General features: G+C 41.6%; 1 protein-coding gene across 1 annotated transcript; it reads left to right on the top strand.

Moving 5' to 3' along the window:
* The first annotated feature begins 16,220 nt into the window (after positions 1-16,220).
* On the top strand, positions 16,221-17,597 carry LOC139783527 (uncharacterized). The gene is made up of 3 exons (XM_071722701.1): positions 16,221-16,310; positions 16,932-17,277; positions 17,362-17,597. Exons 1-3 carry the CDS (start codon positions 16,221-16,223, stop codon positions 17,595-17,597), a joined length of 672 nt encoding a protein of 223 aa, XP_071578802.1.
* Positions 17,598-22,569: the final 4,972 nt, after the last annotated feature.

The raw sequence follows: 22,569 nt of genomic DNA, 5'->3' as shown, positions 1-22,569 counted from the left end.
GACCCATGATGTGACGCGTTCCGCCAAGCTATCCGCGTCCCAGTTATCCATCGCATTCACACCATCTTCAGACGCATACTCCACCAGATCGCTCATATAGCCCTCCCAGTCCACGTCTTTACACACCCACCTACGCACACCTTCCATTCGCTCAACATTCTCACTATAAGTCATACGTATCAGCAACACGTTATGGTCGCTGATACCCCAATCACTCTTGACTTCCCATTCATACTGGCACCCCCCAGACACATCGCTCACGAGAGTCACATCAATGTCGCTTTCCCCGTTGGGTCCGCTAAACGTGTAACTCTCGCTTGGCTCATTCAACACAATCATACTATTCGCAACGATCCACTCCTCGAGCACTCTGTTACGCATTTCACTTTCTCTACTGCCGCCCCTACCCTTACTGTACCATAAGGGCGAGACGGTGTTCGCATCCATTCCCACCAACACACGCTTTCCCCTGGTCACCATTCGCACCCTGTCCATGTACGCCAGATACGGCTCGATGTCCTCACCGAACCGGCAGTACACAGACACCACATACATTTCGCCGAAGTCTCCCTTCAGCCACACACACACGCCATACTCGTCCGTGCATTCCCTTACGCACATCACATCGAGATTGGGATCATTCACCACCACTGCTGCTTTGATACATTCACTCTCACACACAATTACATCCATCCTTAGCGGGAGTCCAACTACTCTTCCATCCTTCACACACGGTTCCTGCAGCAGTGCCACACTCACTCGCCGTTCACACAACATTTCACCCAGGTCACACATAACCGCATACGCTCTCTGACAATTACACTGCACCACATTCATACCCGAGACACCCTGCGTGCTTAACCTAACCATTGTCGATGGTGTCAGCGCATCTATTCTTAGCTACCACGTACGAGGGACACCTCCTATCGCTCACCGCATGATTAGCCGGTCGCCCCCGCCTCTTACAGACCGCGCACACCATCGGCCCAGCTGTATTCGGGCATTTTTCCCGCCGATGGCCCCCCAGACCACAGTGGGAACATATCTCCTCCGTTGCTCTACAATGCCTCGCAATGTGACCTAAGTCCAGGCATCTGAAACATCTGGTCGGCGACATGAAGTCCGCGACCCTGCAACTCCTCCAACCCACATATATTCTCGACGCCTTCTTGAATCTATCGCGCATACCGGGAGTCACCTCGATCACCCAATTTACGGTGTCTACGTTCTCCTTACCCATTCTAAAACGGAACACGCACTCCTCCGCGTAGGTTCTCATCTCTATCCCATCCAAAAGTTTGGGATTTTGCCTACTAATAGCACGCCTGACACCATCGACTTCCATGTCTTTGGACACATCATACAATATCATACGCGGCCTCCTGGCCACGGGAAAGGCCGCCGTAAGCCCTTTCTCCTTAATCGCCTCGTTGGCGATTATTTTCTGCGCATCGATTTTGGAGTGCGCCTGCAGTATGACCCTGCCATCCCTAGCTTTCCTTACGCTTCTGATTCTAATGTTTGACGCCACCGGATCTATAACCCCCAGCAGCGTCTTCTTGACCTCATCCACCGATCTCCCTTTATCGGCGCTGCTCGCTATAACGACAGAGCAGTCCCTATCACGCGGTCCGTTTCTGCCCTTCGCCTCCGACGCAGCGGGAGCCCTTACATGCGTAGCTTCGCGACGAGGTTCCATGCGCCCCCGCACAACTTCCGCGAATGAAACCGGCGGTGGACGGTTCGTTTCCGCCCTTTCCGCCAGACGACCCTTCAAGAATGCGTTGTCGCAACCCAACTGCATAATTAATTTGCTTGCTTCACTAAACAACGCCGCTATTTTCTGCCCGGCCGTCTTGGTGAATTTGGCGTTCGGGTCAGAGAGGATACCATCCAACTTCAACCTAACAGTGTGCATTGCGGCAGCGGCCGACTCCTCTCGAGTCGTCGCATCGCCACTCTCGAACACCTCCTCATCCTCTGACTCACTACTCACATTGGCCCCATTTTGGCCACCACTTGTCTGCGGCCGCTCTGAAGCCGCCCGCCGCTGATCAGTCCCTCGGGCAAGACTCTCCCCAGCTATCTCACACGAGTCAAGCCTTTCATCCCTCGCAAGAATCCTGGGGTTAGGTGGGCTCCTAACCAACTTCAAACTACGTTCGAATGGATCACCGATCAAACCATCATCGTCCGTTTTCGTGTCACGTAGGGCTTGTTTAATAGCCAACTTTTTTAGGCTTTCCTGTGAAGCAGGCTTTTCCGAGCCCTTCAGCTTGATCTTGGTTAGCACCACTGTCGCCGTCTTAGGAACAGTCCTTTGTCCGTCACTTTTGTCCCCATTTGTCGCCGTTTTTGTCACCGTCTTCTGTCCGTCCGTTTTATCCGTGTCCGGGTTGACTTTATCCGTTCCCGTTGCCTTTTTGCCGTCACCTTTATCTCCGTCGGGGTTTTGGGGGTTTTTAGCTGTCTTTATAATGCAGTGGTTTCTATTTTTACGACGGTTCGGCCATCATGGCAGCCCATACGCATATGGGCATCTATCCCCGCCGGTTTAAAGCCCTAGTTAAACTGCATGAAAGCTGAGAAGCAGCTTGTCGGGTGATCCGCCCTATTCATGCAGACGTGACTCTATAAAAATGTTATGTAATTTGATGCTAAAGGTTTAACGTCACCCCTACTAAATGAGCACGTATGCCCCGAGAGCACCGTTCACTCAGAGTTCAGGCTAGACGTTGCCAGTGTATCTTCCCACTAGCAGGATATGAGGAAATAGTGATCAGCTAATCCTCCACACATGCGCCCGGGTAGCCGACTTCAACTCCCGAATAGGCTCCGCCCAGACACGGACAGCGGTTCTCCCACATTAAACATGCGGTTTCACATGGACTTTACTGGCGCTAGGCCAGAACTTACCATTTATTACGCCGCAGAGGTCAGGTACTAACATATCCGCGTCCTACGGTCGCGGGGCTACTACTCCCCGCTTGGTTAGTCTTCGAGAAATATCCATCGACACCCGACCGCATCTCTATCACCCGACGAACACAAACATGGACACGCACACACTCACACACCCCTAAGACCCCCACACCCCCTCCGGAAAAAGCCGGTAGCAGCCCGAAGGCCCGCAAGCCGAGGGAACTTGCGTATCGCCTTAACTCCGTTGGCCTACTTAAGGCAAAGCCTGTTCGTAGTTTACAGTGGGAACCAGCGCTGGAGGTGGAGTTCGACTTGACTGTGATAGGCTGAGTGCTGCGGTACAGCATGTGTTGCGCTTCAACAGCCCTGCAGATCATGACTTTTATCAAAACTAGGGGCCGACCTCAAAGATCAACGCCGCGTGTTGCTTAGGATGGTGTTCAGCAACTAAACTTAAAGTCTTCTGCGGCGTGCTGCTTTTCCCGGCGTGTTGCTCAGCGGCGTGTTGCTTTGCGGCACCCACGCCGCGTGTTGCTTGCGCCGAGGGCAACACCCACGAGAAACCAAGTTTACTCGCGACGTGTCACTCCGAGACCGACGACCTATGATGCCGAGGTATATCTTCGCGGCGTGTTGCTTACGAGAACGCGTCGGGGGTTGTCACCCACCGTCTAGTTAATTATTATTTTACATCTCAAGATGTAGTTGACGCCCTACTCTCCCGCCGCGCGTGGCGCAACACAGCAGGAGAGTAGAACGCCCTTAGACCGCCTCTCACTCGCAACATCTGTCGGGACGGGCCAGCTAGCTCAACCGGGTACGCCACGTCTCAAAGAGAGACACCCAGAAGCCACTCTGAGCCCAGATTACCCGTTTCGGGAACTCCGGACAGACATGCGAGCGCGCCTAGAAACGGCCCGTAGTTCACGGGTGAACCGGCATGATTGGGGCACAGGCGAGTGCCAACCGACCATATCCGGTCACCCGAGTACCGCCCCAGTACTCAACAACCCTCCGCTACGCGGAGACTCCTTCTCCTTCGTTCCTGAGCGCTGTCTTAGCGCTTTCCAGATAAACACGCGAGCACCGTCCTGCAAAGTGCTTCCGATAGTCATGTCTACTCCCACCAGTAGATAGGGACAGTGGGAATCTCGTTAATCCATTCATGCGCGTCACTAATTAGATGACGAGGCATTTGGTTATTTATATCACGCCATCGGCGCGTCTTACCGCTTCGGGACAGTGCGGTTCCTGCTAGCAACGGGACCTGGCTGAGCGAACCTGCAGGTTAACGTTTGGATCGCTCATCTTCGCAACAAGTTGCCCAAACAGTAAGGATGCGAGATCCAGTGTAACTTTCGTTCCAATTCCATCCTATCTATATTGACTGGGTCTATCTAGCACTCTTGGCAAGTCCTCCCGCAGGAGGGAAACCCATCTGACTGATCTGCCGCGGGATTCCTGCGCACGGGCTGGAAAAATTGTGAAGCAGAGTCCCCAGCTTGGGGAAGCGGAACTTGGCCGGCTTAGTGTTGCCGTTACCGCGGGGAGCCACGTGGAGGCGTCCGCCCGTACGCCGTGGCGGTCGGTCGCACGGCTCTGCCGCCGTTCGGTGCCCATGGGCATTGCCTATCTGAACGACTCGCATCACTGATGTCAACGGCAAAAGTGCCGGCATAGCTTAAAATTGGGAGTGTAGAAGGCTCCCAAATAAATAAATAAATACATAAATAAATACTGCATGAGTGGATCAGATCCCAGATCATCGTTAGTGTATAAAAAATTACATCAGTGAGCTAGCCAAAAGTTTTTAATCAGCAGCATCGCTGTTGTTAAGGCGCAACGGCGCATTATAGTCCATGAACATATGGAAAAGTTCCACTGAGCTCCTGAGCGCTTGCAGTGTTAGCGTTCTCAACGAGCCTCTGTCTCTAATTTGCAGTTCATGTAGACAGGTAACAGTGTTTCTGGGCATTGCTCCTCTTGTCCCGATAACTATCGGGAGGATCATACAGTCTTTCGCCCCTAATTGAGCTTTAAGCGGGGCTACGAGGGACGCATACTTAGCGAGCTTGTCCCTTCTACCTCTGTCAAGGAGATCACCATCCTCATGGCAGACTGTGATGTCAACCACAAAGACCCTTTCCCGATGCTGTATGATCAGGTCTGGTTGGAGATTCCTCAGATGAGGGTCCTGCAGCCTTGCCTCCTTCGTTACTGCCATGCCACGCTGCCCCAAGACGTGTCGTTCAATGCAGTCTCGAATATCGTTGTGTCGTTTAATCCTACCGGACTTGGTATACGTACACTGCCCCAGTATGTGGCCTAGCGTCTCCGGCTGCGCCTTGCATTTCCGGCACATGACGTTGCCGGTTTTAGCAGCTCTATTGAGCGACACCTTATTCACCGCTACATTGGCTCTTAGCTTGAGCGCCGTAATGTACCTGGACGGTTTCAACAGGTTAGGACGGTATAGCCACTCATTGCCTATTTTGTCGTTTCTATAGGCTTGCACTCCTTTGCCTTGGGAGAGCAAATCCGCCCATCTCTTCCATTCGTCTGCTTTGGCTTTGAGCTTGTAGCCGTCGATCTGTTTGGTCGACTGTAGTGGCCAGCCAAGTTTGGCTACATGCGCAAGGCGCTTTAGTCTGTTCTCCAGCCCTGACGCTACTACTAGGGCCTGTATTGCCGGGTCGCTATTAGTTAGAAAGCGAAATCCAGCTTTTAGAGTTGCGGACGTTACAACAATTTCGAGCTTCGGAAAGCCCATGCCGCCATCGCGTTTGGATGCGTATAGCAGACCATCTGCCGTAGACTGTGGGAGGTGCAGATAATCTTTCACCGCCGTCCTCAGTGCTTGGTCCATATCTCTTAGCACTGTGGCACTTATAGTGCCCGCGGTGAAGGCGTACAGAAAGTGCGGCAATACATATCGCGCTAGGAGTTCGACTTTTTGGTGAGGCTTCAGGGGTAACCTTTTAATTCTTGGGAGCGTGTCCCTTAGCCGTGCGATTGCACGCTTAATAACTACTCCTTCCCATGGAGTAATCTGTATGCCTAGGTATTGCATCGACTGCGCAGGGCCGCAGTAGGCGATCTTCTCGCCATTACTGTCTATTTCAGGGTCCACCATATACCAGCTATCTTTGGTGGTGACAATACCAAATGCAACGCACTTCCCAATCGATAGTGCCATTCCCCAACTTGAGAGGAAGCCAACGAGCTCATCCATAAGCCGACTCGCCGCTACTCGATCATTTGCAATTAAAATTATATCGTCGGCAAAGGCCAAACACGATATGCTAAGGTCTTCCTTAACTTGAAAGCCTTCCATCCTTTCCAGCTTGTCAATGATTAAATCCATACAGATATTAAAGATGAGTGGAGACAGAGGGTCGCCTTGTTTGACACCTCTTCTCAACTCTATGTCGAACATTTCGTTACGACAGTTCATGGTCGTTTTGACTCCTTTGTACGAGTCTATTATCAGTGCGACCACTTCCTCCGGCAACCCTTGGCTAAGTAACGAATACTTAATAACTGGGTGCGGAAGGCTATCAAACGCCTTGGCAATGTCCACCTGAGTGACAACGATTCCTTTGCCCTTTTTGGCTGTTGCAAGGACTTCATTTAGCAAGTTGATGTTATTATAACATCCCATTTCTGACACAAAGCCTTTTTGCCGTGCGTTTAGGTGGACCACGTTTCTTAGGCGTTGGTCCATAATACCCCAATACAATCTACTCAGTATCGAGGAGATAGTAATTGGCCTGTAGTTGGCCGCTACTGAGGGATCTTTGCCCTCTTTGAGCAACAACGTTGTTCTATTGCAGCGCCATGCGCTTGGCTGTTTCAGTGCCAGCATGATTACGTTAAAGATCGCTTGGAGGATGTATCCTCCCTCATTTCTCATCAGATCTCCCATGCAGAGTCCATCGGGCCCGGCTTCCACCCTCAGCCGTGTAGACCTGAAACGCTTCAGAACCTCCGCACTGGAGATAAGGTGCAGAATTTCTGCTAGGTTATATGGCACCGTGGCCGCTCGTTTCTCCTGTTCAACATCACATCGACCGAGCTTTCCCCACAGCCCTTCGTAGAGCTCCTTGACGCTCTCCACTGATGGACTCACCGATTCACCTGTATCTTGCGCTTGAGTGTCCATACCCTCTCTTATCATTTTAGCGAGCATAGCAGGATTGTTTTTATATAACTTTTGCGTAAGGGCATAGGCTCGGGCTTTGCGTTCGCTTCTACCCGAGAGCCCTTTCCTCCGACTCCGATGCTTCCGGGAATTACCGCCTTTCTTCCCGGTTGCAGGGGCGTGGAACAAACTGACCACCAGCTCGTAGGCTGCGTCTACTTCTGCCTGCGTTATTGCCTGACCTTCACTCTTTGCCGTCAGGAGCTCGATAATATGCCGTTGCACTTCCAGCGTTTCCTTGGGCTCACTACTCTTGAGCTCCTTAAGCACAGCCGCAATGCTGGCTTGCCTCCAACTCATGGTTGACGAAGACTCCTCAAAGCTGTAAATATCGCCTGGTGTCTCTTCCGCATCCATGAAAACATCCTCGTTCTCCTCTGCATCTACAAAAACCTCGTCGACCTCTAGTTGCGCACCGCCCACTTGCTGGTCCTCTTCCACGACAGCCTCTTGATTAGAAAGTGTACTACTGAGGCCTTAAGAGAGTCATAGTTACTCCCGCCGTTTACCCGCGCTTGCTTGAATTTCTTCACGTTGACATTCAGAGCACTGGGCAGAAATCACATTGCGTCAACACCCGCGAGGGCCATTGCAATGCTTTGTTTTAATTAGACAGTCGGATTCCCCTAGTCCGTGTTGAAAGCAGAGCAAGGCGTATCATTGAAAATGCCTTTGGCATTTTGGTAGCAAGATGGAGAATCTTTCGTAAGCCTATAAGTACCTCCATTTCCAGAGCAAACAAGATTATATTAGCTACAATATGTTTACATAATTTCGTTATTACTAACGAAATGAAAAAGCGTCCTCAAGAAAGACAATATTTGTGTTACAATGATTACGACAAGCAGCAAACATCATGCGTAACAACATTGCCAAAAAGAATTAACCAAGGTCTAACTTCACGTAATTTGCCAACGATTTACAGGGAAAGATTCGCTGATTATTTTTTCAATGAAGGTGCAGTAGAATGGCAATGGGAGAAAGCTGAAAATAACGACTTTTAGCTTTTATTTTTTTTGTATTGTAATAAATCTTTTTATTGTGCAACCCGATTTCCCGCGGTCTCGCCGGCCGAAGGGGCGCGGCTGCAAATTAACCGTCTAATGACCAGACGATAGCTCGAGGAGGACAACCGTGTCAAATCTCTTACCGTAACTTCCGTATCCGGGATCTTTATCGATACCTTTTGATTGGGCGCCAGGTGCGATTATAGACGCGCACCACGTCTCGACAATGTTCGTTCTTACGACCTCGGCGCGAGCTCAGGGCGCAGTTCCGTGATACGAGGGTGACGGTGGAGAGGGGACGCAACGCAATCAACACACAAAATAAATGGTAGCAAATAATAACGATAGAGATATATTTCACATAATGCACAGTATGGTCGGAATTCAGGATCGGAGGCGGTACCGATGTTCGGTAGCACCGCGATAATAGAGCCGGCGCCTAACGCACGCACGAGGTGCGCGATCGCCGCATGTCCGCGAGGCTCTCTCCCTTCGAGCGAGCGCGATAAGACTTGTCCGAACGGACGGCGTAAAGTACCCGCGAGGCTTTTAAGCGAGCTCGGCACTCTCAACCCGTACGGTCGCGGAACTTGCTCCGTGCAAGTATCCTCACTCCGCATACGCAACCCTTCCCAAAACCCCGGCGCTACACATCGAACACGAATGCACAGTCGGCCGCGCATACGCAATACCGTAAACTCGAACACGCAATATGCGCGATACCGCAAACTCGGACACGCAATAATTCTCACACGTACGGCAGAAGGCCCGAGACGCGAACTCACAAACACGCAACGTTATCCGATACGCTCGCAAAATTCCTTCGCGAGCTAACGCGACGGCACTGGCCCACACGCGTGACGCAGAACTTCCGTGAAGCCCGCGGTGCAACGCACAATGCCCGACGCAATATCTTTCGAAACGTGCGGCACTCCCCCGCGCACGAGGAGCACCGGTACTCACAAATACGCAACACTAAACGCCGTATCGGCCGGAACGCGCCGCCCGCGGCACGTCCCTGCTCACGATTCACGAAATACCCAATACACCGACCGCGAATTGACTGTCGATCACGCGAGCCTTCGAGGAGGGCCCTGACGAGTCCTCTGGCGACGATCTCGGCCGGCCACGCGCCCGCGGTTCCGGCTAATAGCCGCGATCAGCTGACCGGCGCCCACGCAACGGGAGCCGGTATCTACAGGCAACAGTTAATCAGGCCGATTCACACGGTAATCGAATCGGTATCGACATTTGCTGGCGCCTGGTCGCGACCGAGATCGAGCCCTTAATTACGTGGTGGCACCGGAGTGGAGACCTTACACAATTGCTGCTCGCTGCGGCTCGGCGGCGTCGGGGCGCTCGTCCAGGGATGGCTCCTCGTCAACGGCTGACTCGACAGTGTGGAGCGGTCGGCTCGGCGGAACTACGTTGGGCCCCCGCGCGCCCTCACGCTCGCGGTCCTTCCGCCCCGCCGATTGGTTGTGTGTGTGTCGCCCTGCTCGCGACGCTACCGACGACTCCCGCTATTTTCCGCGGGCCGTTCGAGTAAGCTGCGGCGTGCGTGCGTGGGCCCCTCGCGGTTTCCCGCCCGGCTGGCCAGGCCGTGGCGGCGCCGCTCGGCCCTCTCGTCGCCGTCGGGGTGTGCTTGGGTCGTCCACCCGCGCTGCAGTCGCGGTGGCACGCCCGTAGTTCTGCTGCGGCGGGGCCGTATCGTGCTGTGCGAGGCGTTTTCGGCGCTTCCTTCGCGGCAGGTCCCGGTAGCCCGCCCGTCGGCCGACCACTCCGCCGTGCGCCCTCCCTGCGCCCGTCCTTCCCTCGTCGCGACTTTCGTCGTTACATAAATTCGTTGATCTCGTTCTCCGGCACCACCGGTTTTCCCTACGGAACTTAACTGAGAGATTAGTAATCGCGGATTGCCCTCCCTCGACTCTGGCCGAGGCGCCATCCCCGACCTTCCCCTCGGCCGAGCTACCGTCTGGGTGGAGGACGCGACAAATGTCACGTCACAATTGTATTATAAAATTATTAAAGTATTATAAAATTAACGCAGTTAAATTTCTTTTTTATACACACTATTTCTATTGTATTGTACTTAATAATTATTACAAATATAAATATAAAAAGCATAAACAGATTACATATTAAAGAACTAATCATTTAAGAGACCTGCTTTTTCTTCAGCTTCTAACGCATTATTCATAATTTTTATTTGTAATAATCTACAATCCTTGTAGGGTAATCTTCTTAAAATATCTCCTAACTGGATCAGAAACCCTTCAATAAAATCAGCAGGTGTGGTTTCACTTAAAATTTTCATCAAATCTTTTTTGAATTCTGCATCACCTGATTGTGTTCTTCGCCCTAAAACAAATAATTATTTACATTTATTTACAATATAATATGCATAATAATATACAATTCAAATGTCGAAAACAATATAGTTGTATTTATGACCATATAAATCTATTTTGATTCATTCTATTATCATTTATTCCATGGATTATTTATTTAATTTGTTAATAAATTGTTTGCGTTATTTAGGGCATAACAAACTTACGTTTTTCATGATGCAAAGAGATACTACTTGTACGAGATACACTTTTTCCTACTCCAAAAGTACTGTCATTTGTATTATCCTCTTCGATCATTTGGCTATCTGCAATACTGTTCTCATCATGTTCTTGCATTGTGGAGTAATCGTCGGTTTAAATTTTTTATGCGGTTTAACGTGCTATGGCTCGGGTGAGCATGTAGCACTCCTGCCATACATTTATCTCCAAATACTTTTTCAATTAAAACTTTGTAGGTTAAACAAGTAGTCACAAGTAGTAACGCAAACGCATACGGGAAAGGTACAGAAAAATGCGGAAGAGCGCTGATTGACTGTTCGAATCACGCATCCTCTGTCCCGCATGCTAATTCCCGTATCGTGTGATTTCACCCTTAGACTTCGCGTACCGTGGTGCGAGTAATCGCACCTGGCGCTCATACCGAGCTTTCGAAAAGAATCTGGTCGAGTTACCATACCTTATTAACACCCTTGTGTCGATTTCCGAGTACATTCCGAGATATTAAGAATACATGGAGACATTCTAGATACTGAGAGATATTTAGTAAAACTGACGGCGCGCTCCTTCTCGGCGGGCGAGACCGAGGGGACTCGTCGTCGTCATAGTATGTATACATGTATATATGTTGTGACGTGACAAGTCACGTTCCTTGTCCAGACGGTAGCTCGGCCGAGGGGAGCGGGGATGTCGCCTCCGCCCGAGCGGGGCGGGGTGACCGCGTAATAACCGATCTTTTATTATCTTTGCGAGCTTTCAGATGTCGAGTAGTTGGCCGGTGGAAATTGTAACGGCGTGAGCCGCACCGTGGGAACTTTCAGGGGGCGTACTGTGGAGGAGTTGGCCGGCGGGCGGGTCACGCTTGGGTCCATTGCCGCGGTTGCTTGGAGCGACTCGCAGGGCGAGCGCTCAGCCCACAACGGCGCCGAGAAGCCCAAACCAGGAGGAGATCGCCACGGACACTGCCCCGGTCGACGTAGCCTGGCAGTCGAATACCGGTCCCGGAGTCGCGGCCTGGTCAGCCGGACTCGAAGCAGCATTCAAATACACCGCCGCGTCGTCGGGATCTCACCGCTTACGACGGCACGGCGTCTAACGGTCGAACATGAGTTTCGCGAGTTCGATGTCGAGACTCGGAATCGTCTGTAGACGACTTAGGTACCTGGCGGGGTGTTGTACTCCTATTATTTGTTGATGAAGATTACCATACAGGTGTTTCTCCTCTTTCAAAACTTCCAATTGGTTTAGTGACAAAATTTCCAATCGATTCTATGCATGCCGTATCTTTAGGTGTTATGAGAAAACTTTTAAATACTTGGATGTGTGGTAATTTAAAGACACGCTTGCCTGGTCGATTAATAAATCTTATATCTGAGAGATTAATTTATTATAGAAAATTCATTCCTGTTGAGTTTAATAGAAAATCTCGTAGTTTGACTGAGCTCGCACGTTGGAAAGCTACAGAACTTAGAACGTTTCTCATTTATTTAGGTCCTGTAGCATTGAAAGACATTCTGCCTATTGCGTTATATGAAAATTTCCTTTTATTTCATTGCAGCATTTTTTTATTGTGTTCTGAGAGATACATTAATAAGTTAGGCACTCAATTAGTTAATAAGCTTTTAGTTATGTTTATAAAACACTCTGAAAATATTTATAGCTCTCAATTTCTTATTTACAATGTTCATGTATTGTGTCATTTAAGTAATGATGTTGAAGATTTTGGATCATTAGATAACTATTCAGCGTTCCCTTTTGAAAACTACTTGAATATTCTTAAAAATTTAGTTAGATCTCCCCATAAACCATTACAACAGAATTTTAGATGTTTAAAAGAAATTGATGGTTCCAATCAAAACATTTTGCACCATGAAATTCATAATATTCCTTTGCTTTTATTAGTGTATAAATCAGGACCATTTCCTGATAATGATATTTTTAAATTTAAAATGTTTAAGAAAATAAAATATAAAACATTAACCTTCTGTGTGTGGCAGTATCGTAATGCAGATTTTTATTGTTACACAAAAGAAAAAAAAAGTAATACAAATTCATAACATTTTACTTAGATGCCATGATAACATCCTATTTTTCTATGGAAAACAATTTTTGTTTTATTATTCATATTATGTATATCCTTTTAATTCAGAGATTATGGATGGATATATTTCGTATAAAAGATTTGTCAAATTAATTTGTAATGGTTCAATTTGAGGATGTCATAGCAAAATGTATAGTTCTTCCTGATGAAAATAATTTTTGGGTTTCTTTTCCTTTAATTCATCAAGTTGAATAAACAAATTCTTTTTTGACTCATTTAGCGGCATTTGTTAAGTTTCGGCATTCACAAAACTTTACATAGCAACAATAAAATTATTTTGAAAGAATGCATTTCAATTAATACAGGTCAAATTTTTTTTTAAAACATTTAATTTTTCCTGGTATCTCGTATGTCCTAGTATCTCTGTACTAAAAATAATTTTTATTTTATGTAAAATGTATTTTTTACATTTATATTTGATTTTATATAGTATATTTGATTTTATATAGTTTATTTGTTTTGTATGAATAGTCTAAGATTAAAATAATCTAAATATTGTTTTGTTAAAACAATGTAATTATTTACTAAAATAATATTTTCATTCTTTTGTATTAGAGTTTAATTATTAAAATGAGATCTATAAGAAAAACTAAATACTGTTTTATTGTGTATAAATTCTTCACAACGATCAAATAAAACAAAAATTATCTATGAACAAAGAAATGATAAACATCACACATTTGACATATACATAAAAATTTAATGTACCAATTTCTATTGAGTTCACAAAAATATATTAAATATTCGAGACAAATGTTTCTAATGACCTATATACTCTGTATAGTTGGACTTATGTAAAACAAAGAATAATCTCTTTTTGTGTTTCTAAATTAATACAGATTTATTAATTAATACAGAAAAGTTATACATCTAAAATAGTATTAAAAATATATATAACTCCTTTAAATATATACACATGTAAATCCATAAATAGAAAAATTATATAATTTGTTTTATTAATTCAACTATATTTAAATAAAATAAACTGTGTATATATGTATGTGTACTTTATCTATAGGAGAAATTTTTGTCTTAACAATCAATATATGACATATCAGTTTTGAACATCTTCTTGACAGTTATAACATGACCACTGCATGAAATAGTTATCATAAAACATGTTGGGAGAAAAAATATCCTCCTAACATGTTTTATGGTGACTATGTATGCAGTGGTTATGTAATAGCTATCAAGAAGATGTCTAAAACTGATGTTGATTGTTAAAACGTCAAAGTTTCGTCAATTAAGTCGTATATTGGTCCTATTCTTGCCGTCAATAAGACGTCAGAAAATGAAGTCGTGTGGATGTGACATATCGACGTCATTTTCGGGTCTCACAAGACCTATTTAGGACGTCTGATTGGTCATTTTGTGACCAAAATTTACCGTCATTACGACGTCATTTTGCTACTTTTGGGTGGTCTATTGAACCGAAGTCCCGGGTTCGATTCCCGGCAGAGCCAAAAAATTATATTCGCTCATTCTCTTCTCGGAAGGCAATGGCAAACCACCGAGAGTATGTCTTGCCAAGAACGCTTCTCTAAAAAAATTATAGCCGTTTGGAATCGGCGTTAAATTGTAGGTCTCATATACAATGTGTATAATTCACGTGCGCAACACATGTATATGAAGAGAAGTCACCACGCTCGGACACGAGTAATGGGACTGAGAAGAGAAGAGACTATTTTATTATTAACACCTTAATACTTAGGGCCACTCTACCCCTAGTTGAAAAATTTTACTGAAATTTCGCGGAAATTTTGCTGAAAGTAATATTTCAGCAAAATTGCTGAAAAGACGCCGAAATTTTACTGCAATTCCTCTGAAAGTGATTTTTTCAGCAAAAGTACTAAAAGGTCGCTAAAATTAAACTAAAATTTCTTCGTAAGTTTGTCTGAAAATTTGCTGAAATTTCACTAAAAAATTATTTTCAGCCAAATTGGTAAAAATTGTTTGAAAATTCGCTACAATTTCTCCAAAAAGTTCTCTGAAAATTTACTGAAAATTCTCTGAAAATTTACTGATATTTCTCTACAATTTCTCTAAAATTTCGCTGAAAAAAAATTTTCGGCCAAATTGCTGAATATTCGCTGAAAATTTTGTGAATTTAAACTGAAATTTCTTCGAAAATTTTTTTTGAAAATTTGGTGATATTTTTCTAAAAACGTGTGGAAAATTTCTCTGACATTTCGCTTAAAGTGTTGCACAATTCTAAAAATACGCGGAAAGTGATCTTTCAGCAATTACGTTTATTATGAAAAAAAGGATTTAAACATGTTTGAAGAATAATGAGATTATATTTTCATTTGTACATCACAACAATATTTAACATTTATTTTGTAGCATTAATATGTTAATAATGTTTTTATAAAAAAGTGTTACAAAAATTATTGTAAGATATTAAAAATAGAATTTTTTATATTCAAGATTTTTCTAAAGATAAAAAAGGTTATTCAACTACGAACTGTTACTTTTACGGCAAGATTCCGAACCCTGGCGCCTTAATTTGACGATGGTTTCTGGTAGTACTTTTAACGCTAAATAAAAAATTATATTGATTTTATAGGGCTAACCGCTCTGGTTTTCAAGATATACAGTGTTAAAGTTAAAAATAAATAATATGAATTTTTAAATAATACTTTAATTGTGTGTGTATAAACAGTACACGTAGGCGGGGGAGGGGGTAAACCTCGGTCCGTGTGAAAAGTTAAAAACCCGGTTTTTCTTCTTTCGTCGCTTCGTGTGAAAAGTTGTATTGTGTAAAAATACAACGGAATGGTAATTCTTCAGTTTAGCTACCCCAGCACAGAAATCGATGAAATTAGGCTTATTCAACGCGTTTTTGAGTAAAACGAAAGAATCTGGCAGAAAAAAGTGTCGCTCTGCCCCGCTAAGCGAGATATTAATCGTTAAAGTTGACAGGAATCAGGTTATGATTCCTGTCATACCGACGAGATGTAGCGACCATGAACATGCCCCGCGACAACATGCGCTGCATGCGCATGCTCCGTGGCCGCACGCGCATGCAAAAGTGCGCAAATTTGAAACTAGTGCGCGAAATGAGAACTACAATGAAACAAATGAAGCGCGCTAAAATCATACGTGAAGTCGCAGGCACGTACAATGTTAGGATTATTAGATTTCACACATCTCACTTACAATAAAATAGAATTAATAGATTTTTTAATTCAGCATGGCGTATCAGCAAATACAATTAAGTGTAGTCAGTGCGGTAACGATATAAATATTGATAAAGATACATTAACACATATCGATGTGGAAGACGGTATTACATTAAAAATATACATAAAAAACGTGTCTCCAAAAAGTGCGATTTTTACAAAAGTGCCAAAACTGGCACTTGGTTCCACAGAAGTCACCTAGACATTGCTACTATTTGTAAAATAGTAGCATGTTTTTTGATGTTCCGACATCCACGTCACGATGACACAATGGATGAGACTGGCGTAGCGTCAGCCACAATTATAGATTGGTTCAATTTTTGCCGAGGGGTAATTATATCTTAATTTATCTTAATAATTGCACTGTATAGTAAAGAAAAATAACTAAAGATGTTGTAATCGACCCAACTGGCCAAATTTATTAATCGAAAAACGCTACGTTTCGACCGAGGATCCGGTCCTTTTCAAGCGTGTATACAAAACTCACAAATGTCGATTAGTCAAGCATAATGCCCTAACTACACCGGGCATTATGTCGGACTAAGTCTGACCTAACAGACTTAAGTCTGTTTATAAGTGTCAGGCTCATCAGTCTAAATTTTACCACCGCTCTGCTATGTCATGTTACAAACATTTCACGAAATATACCGTTCAACGAATTTGTTATTACTTAGATTCCGACGCACAAATATCTTTTAGATTCGGTGTAGTTAGGGCATTATGCTTGACTAATCGACATTTGTGAGTTTTGTATACACGCTTGAAAAGGACCGGATCCTCGGTCGAAACATAGCGTTTTTCGATTAATAAATTTGGCCAGTTGGGTCGATTACAACATCTTTAGTAATTTTTAATTATCTACTGGCGACTCAAACTTCTTGTTCTGTTAAAGAAAAATATATAATAATTAATGTAGAAAACTAAATGTTAATATTATTTTTTTACTTGCAGGTCTGTGTGTTCTGGACAGATAAACATAGTGTAAAGCTTGGTGGTCCAGGACGCATAGTTGAAATTGATGAAGCAAAAATTGGAAAGCGCAAATACAATCGTGGCCGACTTGTAAAAGGTAATTGGATTTTTGGAGGATACGAGCGAGATTCGAAAAAGATCTTCATCGTTCCAGTCGAGGATCGGACAGAAAAGACACTCCTGGCGTGCATCAAGGAATTGATTCTGCCAGGAACCACGATCGTGTCAGATTGTGTCTGTTGGAAGTCTTACAATTGCTTAAGCAATAAAGAATTTCAACATCTGACAGTGAACCATTCCTACAATTTTGTCGATCCTGAGAGTGGTAAAAAATGTTAAATATATATATAGATAGCTAATTATATTATTAATGTTGCACTGTATTCCAATACATTTTTTCAATTTACAAGTGCACACACTCAACATATAGAGCGCGTTTGGAGAGAGGTTCGGGGAAATATTCCAAGATACGGAACTAAATCCGAGCACTTTCTTGGATATTTGTCCGAATATCTTTTCAAACGCGTCTATAAACGACTGGAACGTATCGAAGCTTTTTTCGAGATCATCGCGGAAATGTATCCTCCAATGTCCACTACCGAGGACCAGCCAGAATCATCCGACCAGGGACCAAGTACAGCTTGAAAACACGTTTATCGCACTTTTTGGAGACATGTTTTTTATGTATACTTTTTATGTAATAGCGTCTTCCACATTGATATGTTAATGTATCTTTATCAATATTTATATCGTTACCGCACTGACTACACTTAATTGTATTTGCTAATACGCCATGCTGAATTAAAAAATCTATGGTAAATCTGAAGAATAGTGGCCTTCTCACTGATTTTAGGACACGCCTTCGGCGTATAGATTAGTGACGCGCTTTAAATAGTTAAATACAAAATATCTGCTTTAATGAAAATCACAACTTCAAAATAATACATTCAATTTTAATTATTTATTGGATTCATATTAAGATCTAACATTTCTCTATCGAAAAGGCTGTAACTGTACACACACGGCTGCGTCGCATTTGTCCCAATTGCTACAAAGAATAAAAAATAATATACTTGTTTGCTATAGTTATCAATTAATATTGAAAGAATTACCTCATAATTTAAATATCGATATTTATACTCAATATTGCGCTTCCTCTCAGCTGGGTATGCATTTTTTAACGTAAAAGCTAATACATCATGCAAAAATTCTTCCGATACCCCATTTATATATGCAAAATTGACAATAATCATTCGGTTATGATCCGTAAAATTTTTATCCCAGAACATTTGCCGTATAAATTTCGGCCACGTATTTGCATTGCCAATGATGTCCTGAATCGCAAGCCACGGATTATTGTTCAATTGGACTGAGTATGCCATTGTAAGATTAAGATGTGCAGGTTGTAAATGACAAGATATTTATTTAAGTAAGACGCGTCGAAGTAATGTCGCTACGGAGCATGCGCGTGCGGCCACGGAGCATGCGCGTGCGGCCACGGAACGGATGTTGTCGCGGGGCATGTTCGTAGTCGCTACATCTTGTCGGTATGACAGGTCTCATAACCTGATAGTCGTCAACTTTAACTGTTAATATCTCGCTTCGCGGGGCAGAGCGACACTTTTTTCTGCCAGATTCTTTCGTTTTACGCAAAAACGCGTCGAATAAGCCTAATTTCATCGATTTCTGTGCTGGGGTAGCTAAACTGAATATTTAATATCTGTAACAGAAATAATTTGTTATAGCAGAGAATAGTTAGGATATTGAAAAGTGTTCCGCCCCCCTGCGCGGGGCTCCACTATTGTTAAATTAGACACATAGTGGGCCTTCAAAGTACATGCGTGGGCTTTCCACGCATAGAAAGTTATAAACCCATGTGGCACCTCGTTTCGCGTGGAAAGTGTATGCGTGGAGGCAGTAGGTTCCGCCCCCCCCCCTGCGGGGGGCTCCACTATTGTTAAACTAGACACATAGTGTGCCTTCAAAGTACATGCGTCGACTTTCCACGCGTGAAAAGTTGTAAACCCATGTGGCACTTCGTTTCATATCGATAACATATATCAAGGTCATTGAAATCGGTAAGGTCGCCCTTAATCTAAAGTTTTACCAAGTTTAACACTGTATATCTCGAAAACCAGAGCAGTTAGCCCTATAAGAACTATATAATTTTTTGTTCAGCATTAAAAGTACTACCAGAAACCATCGTCAAATTAAGGCGCCAGGGTTATCGGAATTTAACCACTTTTACTTTCTATCAAGAAGACACGGTAGTGTCCTGCGCAGCGCGAGACCGTCGTGTATCTTTACGCGAAAGGACGAGTTGCAAGTAAAACGGATCAAGTTCTAAGTAGGTTTGATCGATAGCTAATTAGGTTTGAATTATGTAATTAAAGTGTTTTTATTTTTCCGCTATGTGCCCTACGAGTGGAGATATTGCGACGTAAAGTCTAAAATGTTAAATTTTACAATTAAGAAACGTCGTCATTGTCGCTGTACGTACGGTTGCTTTTGCATCAATAGATGGCATTTGAGACTATTGGAAAGAGACAGCATATACGTACGTGTGTGCGTCGTATGCGTGTGCGCTCAGTACAGACAGTGCGTTCAGCGCTATAACTATAACCTACACTGAAAAAAATATTGTTCGTAATATCAATGAATGAAGCTCATTGACTTGATACAATGAACTTTTAATTGATAATATAATATGACATTGAATATTTTTCATTAACAAATAATTGGATTCATTAATATAACAAATCACTCTTTATTAATATACTGTACTCAAGTGTATCATAACTTAATGTAACATTTAATTAAACTAATGAAAAAGTTCATTCTTCCAATGAACGTGTTCAGTGGAATAAAAAAACTCATTCATTAAATGTGTACCATAAAATTTTATAGAAGTGATAAAATACATTTATCATATTAACGTATTATTTTATTTTTCACAAAATTATATTACTTAACTTAACTCAAGTGACATATATTTCAAAAAAAGATATAAAATCTTTAATTTCTTCTTCACAAAATTATATTACCTAACTTAACTCAAGTGACATGTATTTCAAAAAAAGATATGAAATCTTTAATTTCTTCTTCACAAAATTATATTACCTAACTTAACTCAAGTGACATGTATTTCAAAAAAAGATATGAAATCTTTAAATTAAATTACGCCAATTGCAAAGAGAATATGTATATTGCTTTCAAAGATAATTGTTGTGCAATTACTTAAAAAAAATAAAACTCAAGTGGTATCTTTGTGTTCCTATTCAAGGGTCTTCCTATTCCAACCCAAGTGGTAATAGCTTCTTAATTCTCTTTAACAAATTTTTAATATTACAAAGAATTATTTTAATTACAAAGAATTAAAGAAGTAACAGTACAAAATAAAAATATTTAATTATAACAAAATAAATAAATTTTTCTTGTAAAAAAACTTGGCGCTGCTTTTTTACTTCTGTCGCATTCTTCCCTAAATTATGTTTATTGTTTTTTATTCAATCAAAAATCTAGTACTAATGTTTAAATTTTAATGTTTAAATTTCAAAGTCTAGCAACGCCAAGTTTTTTTACAAGAAAAATTTATTTATTTTGTTATAATTAAATATTTTTATTTTGTACTGTTACTTCTTTAAATCTTTGTAATAAAAATAATTCTTTGTAATATTAAAACTTTGTTAAAGAGAATTAAGAAGCTATTACCACTTGGGTTGGAATAGGAAGACCCTTGAATAGGAACACAAAGATACCACTTGAGTTTTATTTTTTTTAAGTAATTGCACAACAATTATCTTTCAAAGCAATATACATATACTCTTTGCAATTGGCGTAATTTAATTTAAAGATTTCATATCTTTTTTTGAAATACATGTCACTTGAGTTAAGTTAGGTAATATAATTTTGTGAAGAAGATTTTATATCTTTTTTTGAAATACATGTCACTTGAGTTGAGTTAGGTAATATAATTTTGTGAAGAAGAAATTGTACAACAATTATCTTTCAAAGCAATATACATATTCTCTTTGCAATTGGCGTAATTTAATTTAAAGATTTCATATCTTTTTTTGAAATACATGTTACTTGAGTTAAGTTAGGTAATATAATTTTGTGAAGAAGAAATTAAAGATTTCATACCTTTTTTTGAAATACATGTCACTTGAGTTAAGTTAGGTAATATAATTTTGTGAAGAAGAAATAAAGCTACCACTTAGGTTGGATTTTTGAATTTACAAAATACCTACATTGCGTGTACTTGGCGCCTTTTTTTTATCTTTTTTGAAAAAGGTAATTTTGTACTGATATCACCCATTTTGTAGTGTTAAGCAAAGATCTGCAAAAAATTTTTATTTTTTATTTTTTAATTATTCACGAAATTAGCAATAACAACAAATTAAATTTTTATTATATTAGCAAATTAATAATTAGTTACAAAAAATTACTATTTACATAAAAATTAATAATATTTAAGTAAAAGTAAATTATATATTTCTCACAAAAATTAAAGAAACACTAAAATCTTTAAAAATAGGCAAAATTCAAGCAGCTGTAACTTTGTTATAAATGAACAAAATTTAAATTTAAAGCTTAAAACCTGAATTTTTACATTATTTTCATCCATTTGTATCATATCTACATGTTATTTAAAAAAATTTGGCAATTATACCGTTCAATAGAACAAAGTTTTAGCTTTAAGAATCTATTTTTTGAATTGCGATACGATGATTTCTAAGGGAATTATGAGCAATCAAAGTCAAAATCCTCATTTCTTATTCAATCCGCAATAAATCAGTAACAAAAAATTGTAGAAACATTTTTAAAAAAAGATTTTGCAAGGAAAGCTTCAAGCTTTTACGTTAGAAAATCGAAAATTTTCGCAGATTTTTTTTGTGCACTTGACAGGCCCACAAAGTGAGAAGAAAATTTTCTATTTTGTCTAGCTCGTAGTTTTCTATATGTAAAAATTACCAAACTCACAGAAACTAAAAAATAATAGTAACCTTTTGAAAGTAGAAATTTTGAGCTTTAAAATCCTTTTTTTAAATTTAAATTTCGTTCATTTTTAACAAAGTTACAGCTGCTTGAATTTTGCCTATTTTTAAAGATAAATTTATATAGCGTTCCTTTAATTTTTGTGAAAAGTGTAGATTACTTAAAAAATTGGTAATTTGTCAGAGAAAAATTTCTAGTTTGTGAAAGTTAGTAATTAGGTAAAAATGAATTAATTTCTTTTGTAAACTGGTAATTAGTAAAAATAAATTCTTTATTATTAAAATAATTAATAAATGGTTTATCAAAAATAAATTACTATCTATTTGAAAATTAATAATTAGTGGAAAATAATTATTAATTTTTTCAATAATAAATAAATAGTCTCAGATAAATTACTTATATTTTAAAAATTATTGATTGGTTGAATATAAATAATTTAATTATTTATATTATTTATATTATTTATATTTATAAGCAGTTAAATGTGGTTTAAAAAAGGTAATTATGAAGGAGAGGGGCTTCCTCACCGAATTGGCTAAAATTTTAATTTTGTGTATTTTGGTGTGTAAAACATGAATCTATAAGTTAAAATTGTCGCTCTCAATTAGGAAAAAAATTA

The sequence above is a fragment of the Temnothorax nylanderi genome, unplaced genomic scaffold (assembly GCF_030848795.1).
Source record: "Temnothorax nylanderi isolate EJ_2023f unplaced genomic scaffold, tnyl_v1.0 TNYL_tig0512_pilon, whole genome shotgun sequence".
Lineage (NCBI taxonomy): Eukaryota > Metazoa > Arthropoda > Insecta > Hymenoptera > Formicidae > Temnothorax > Temnothorax nylanderi.
Note: the sequence above shows the minus strand (reverse complement) of the source record. Positions and strands in the feature narration are given on the sequence as shown.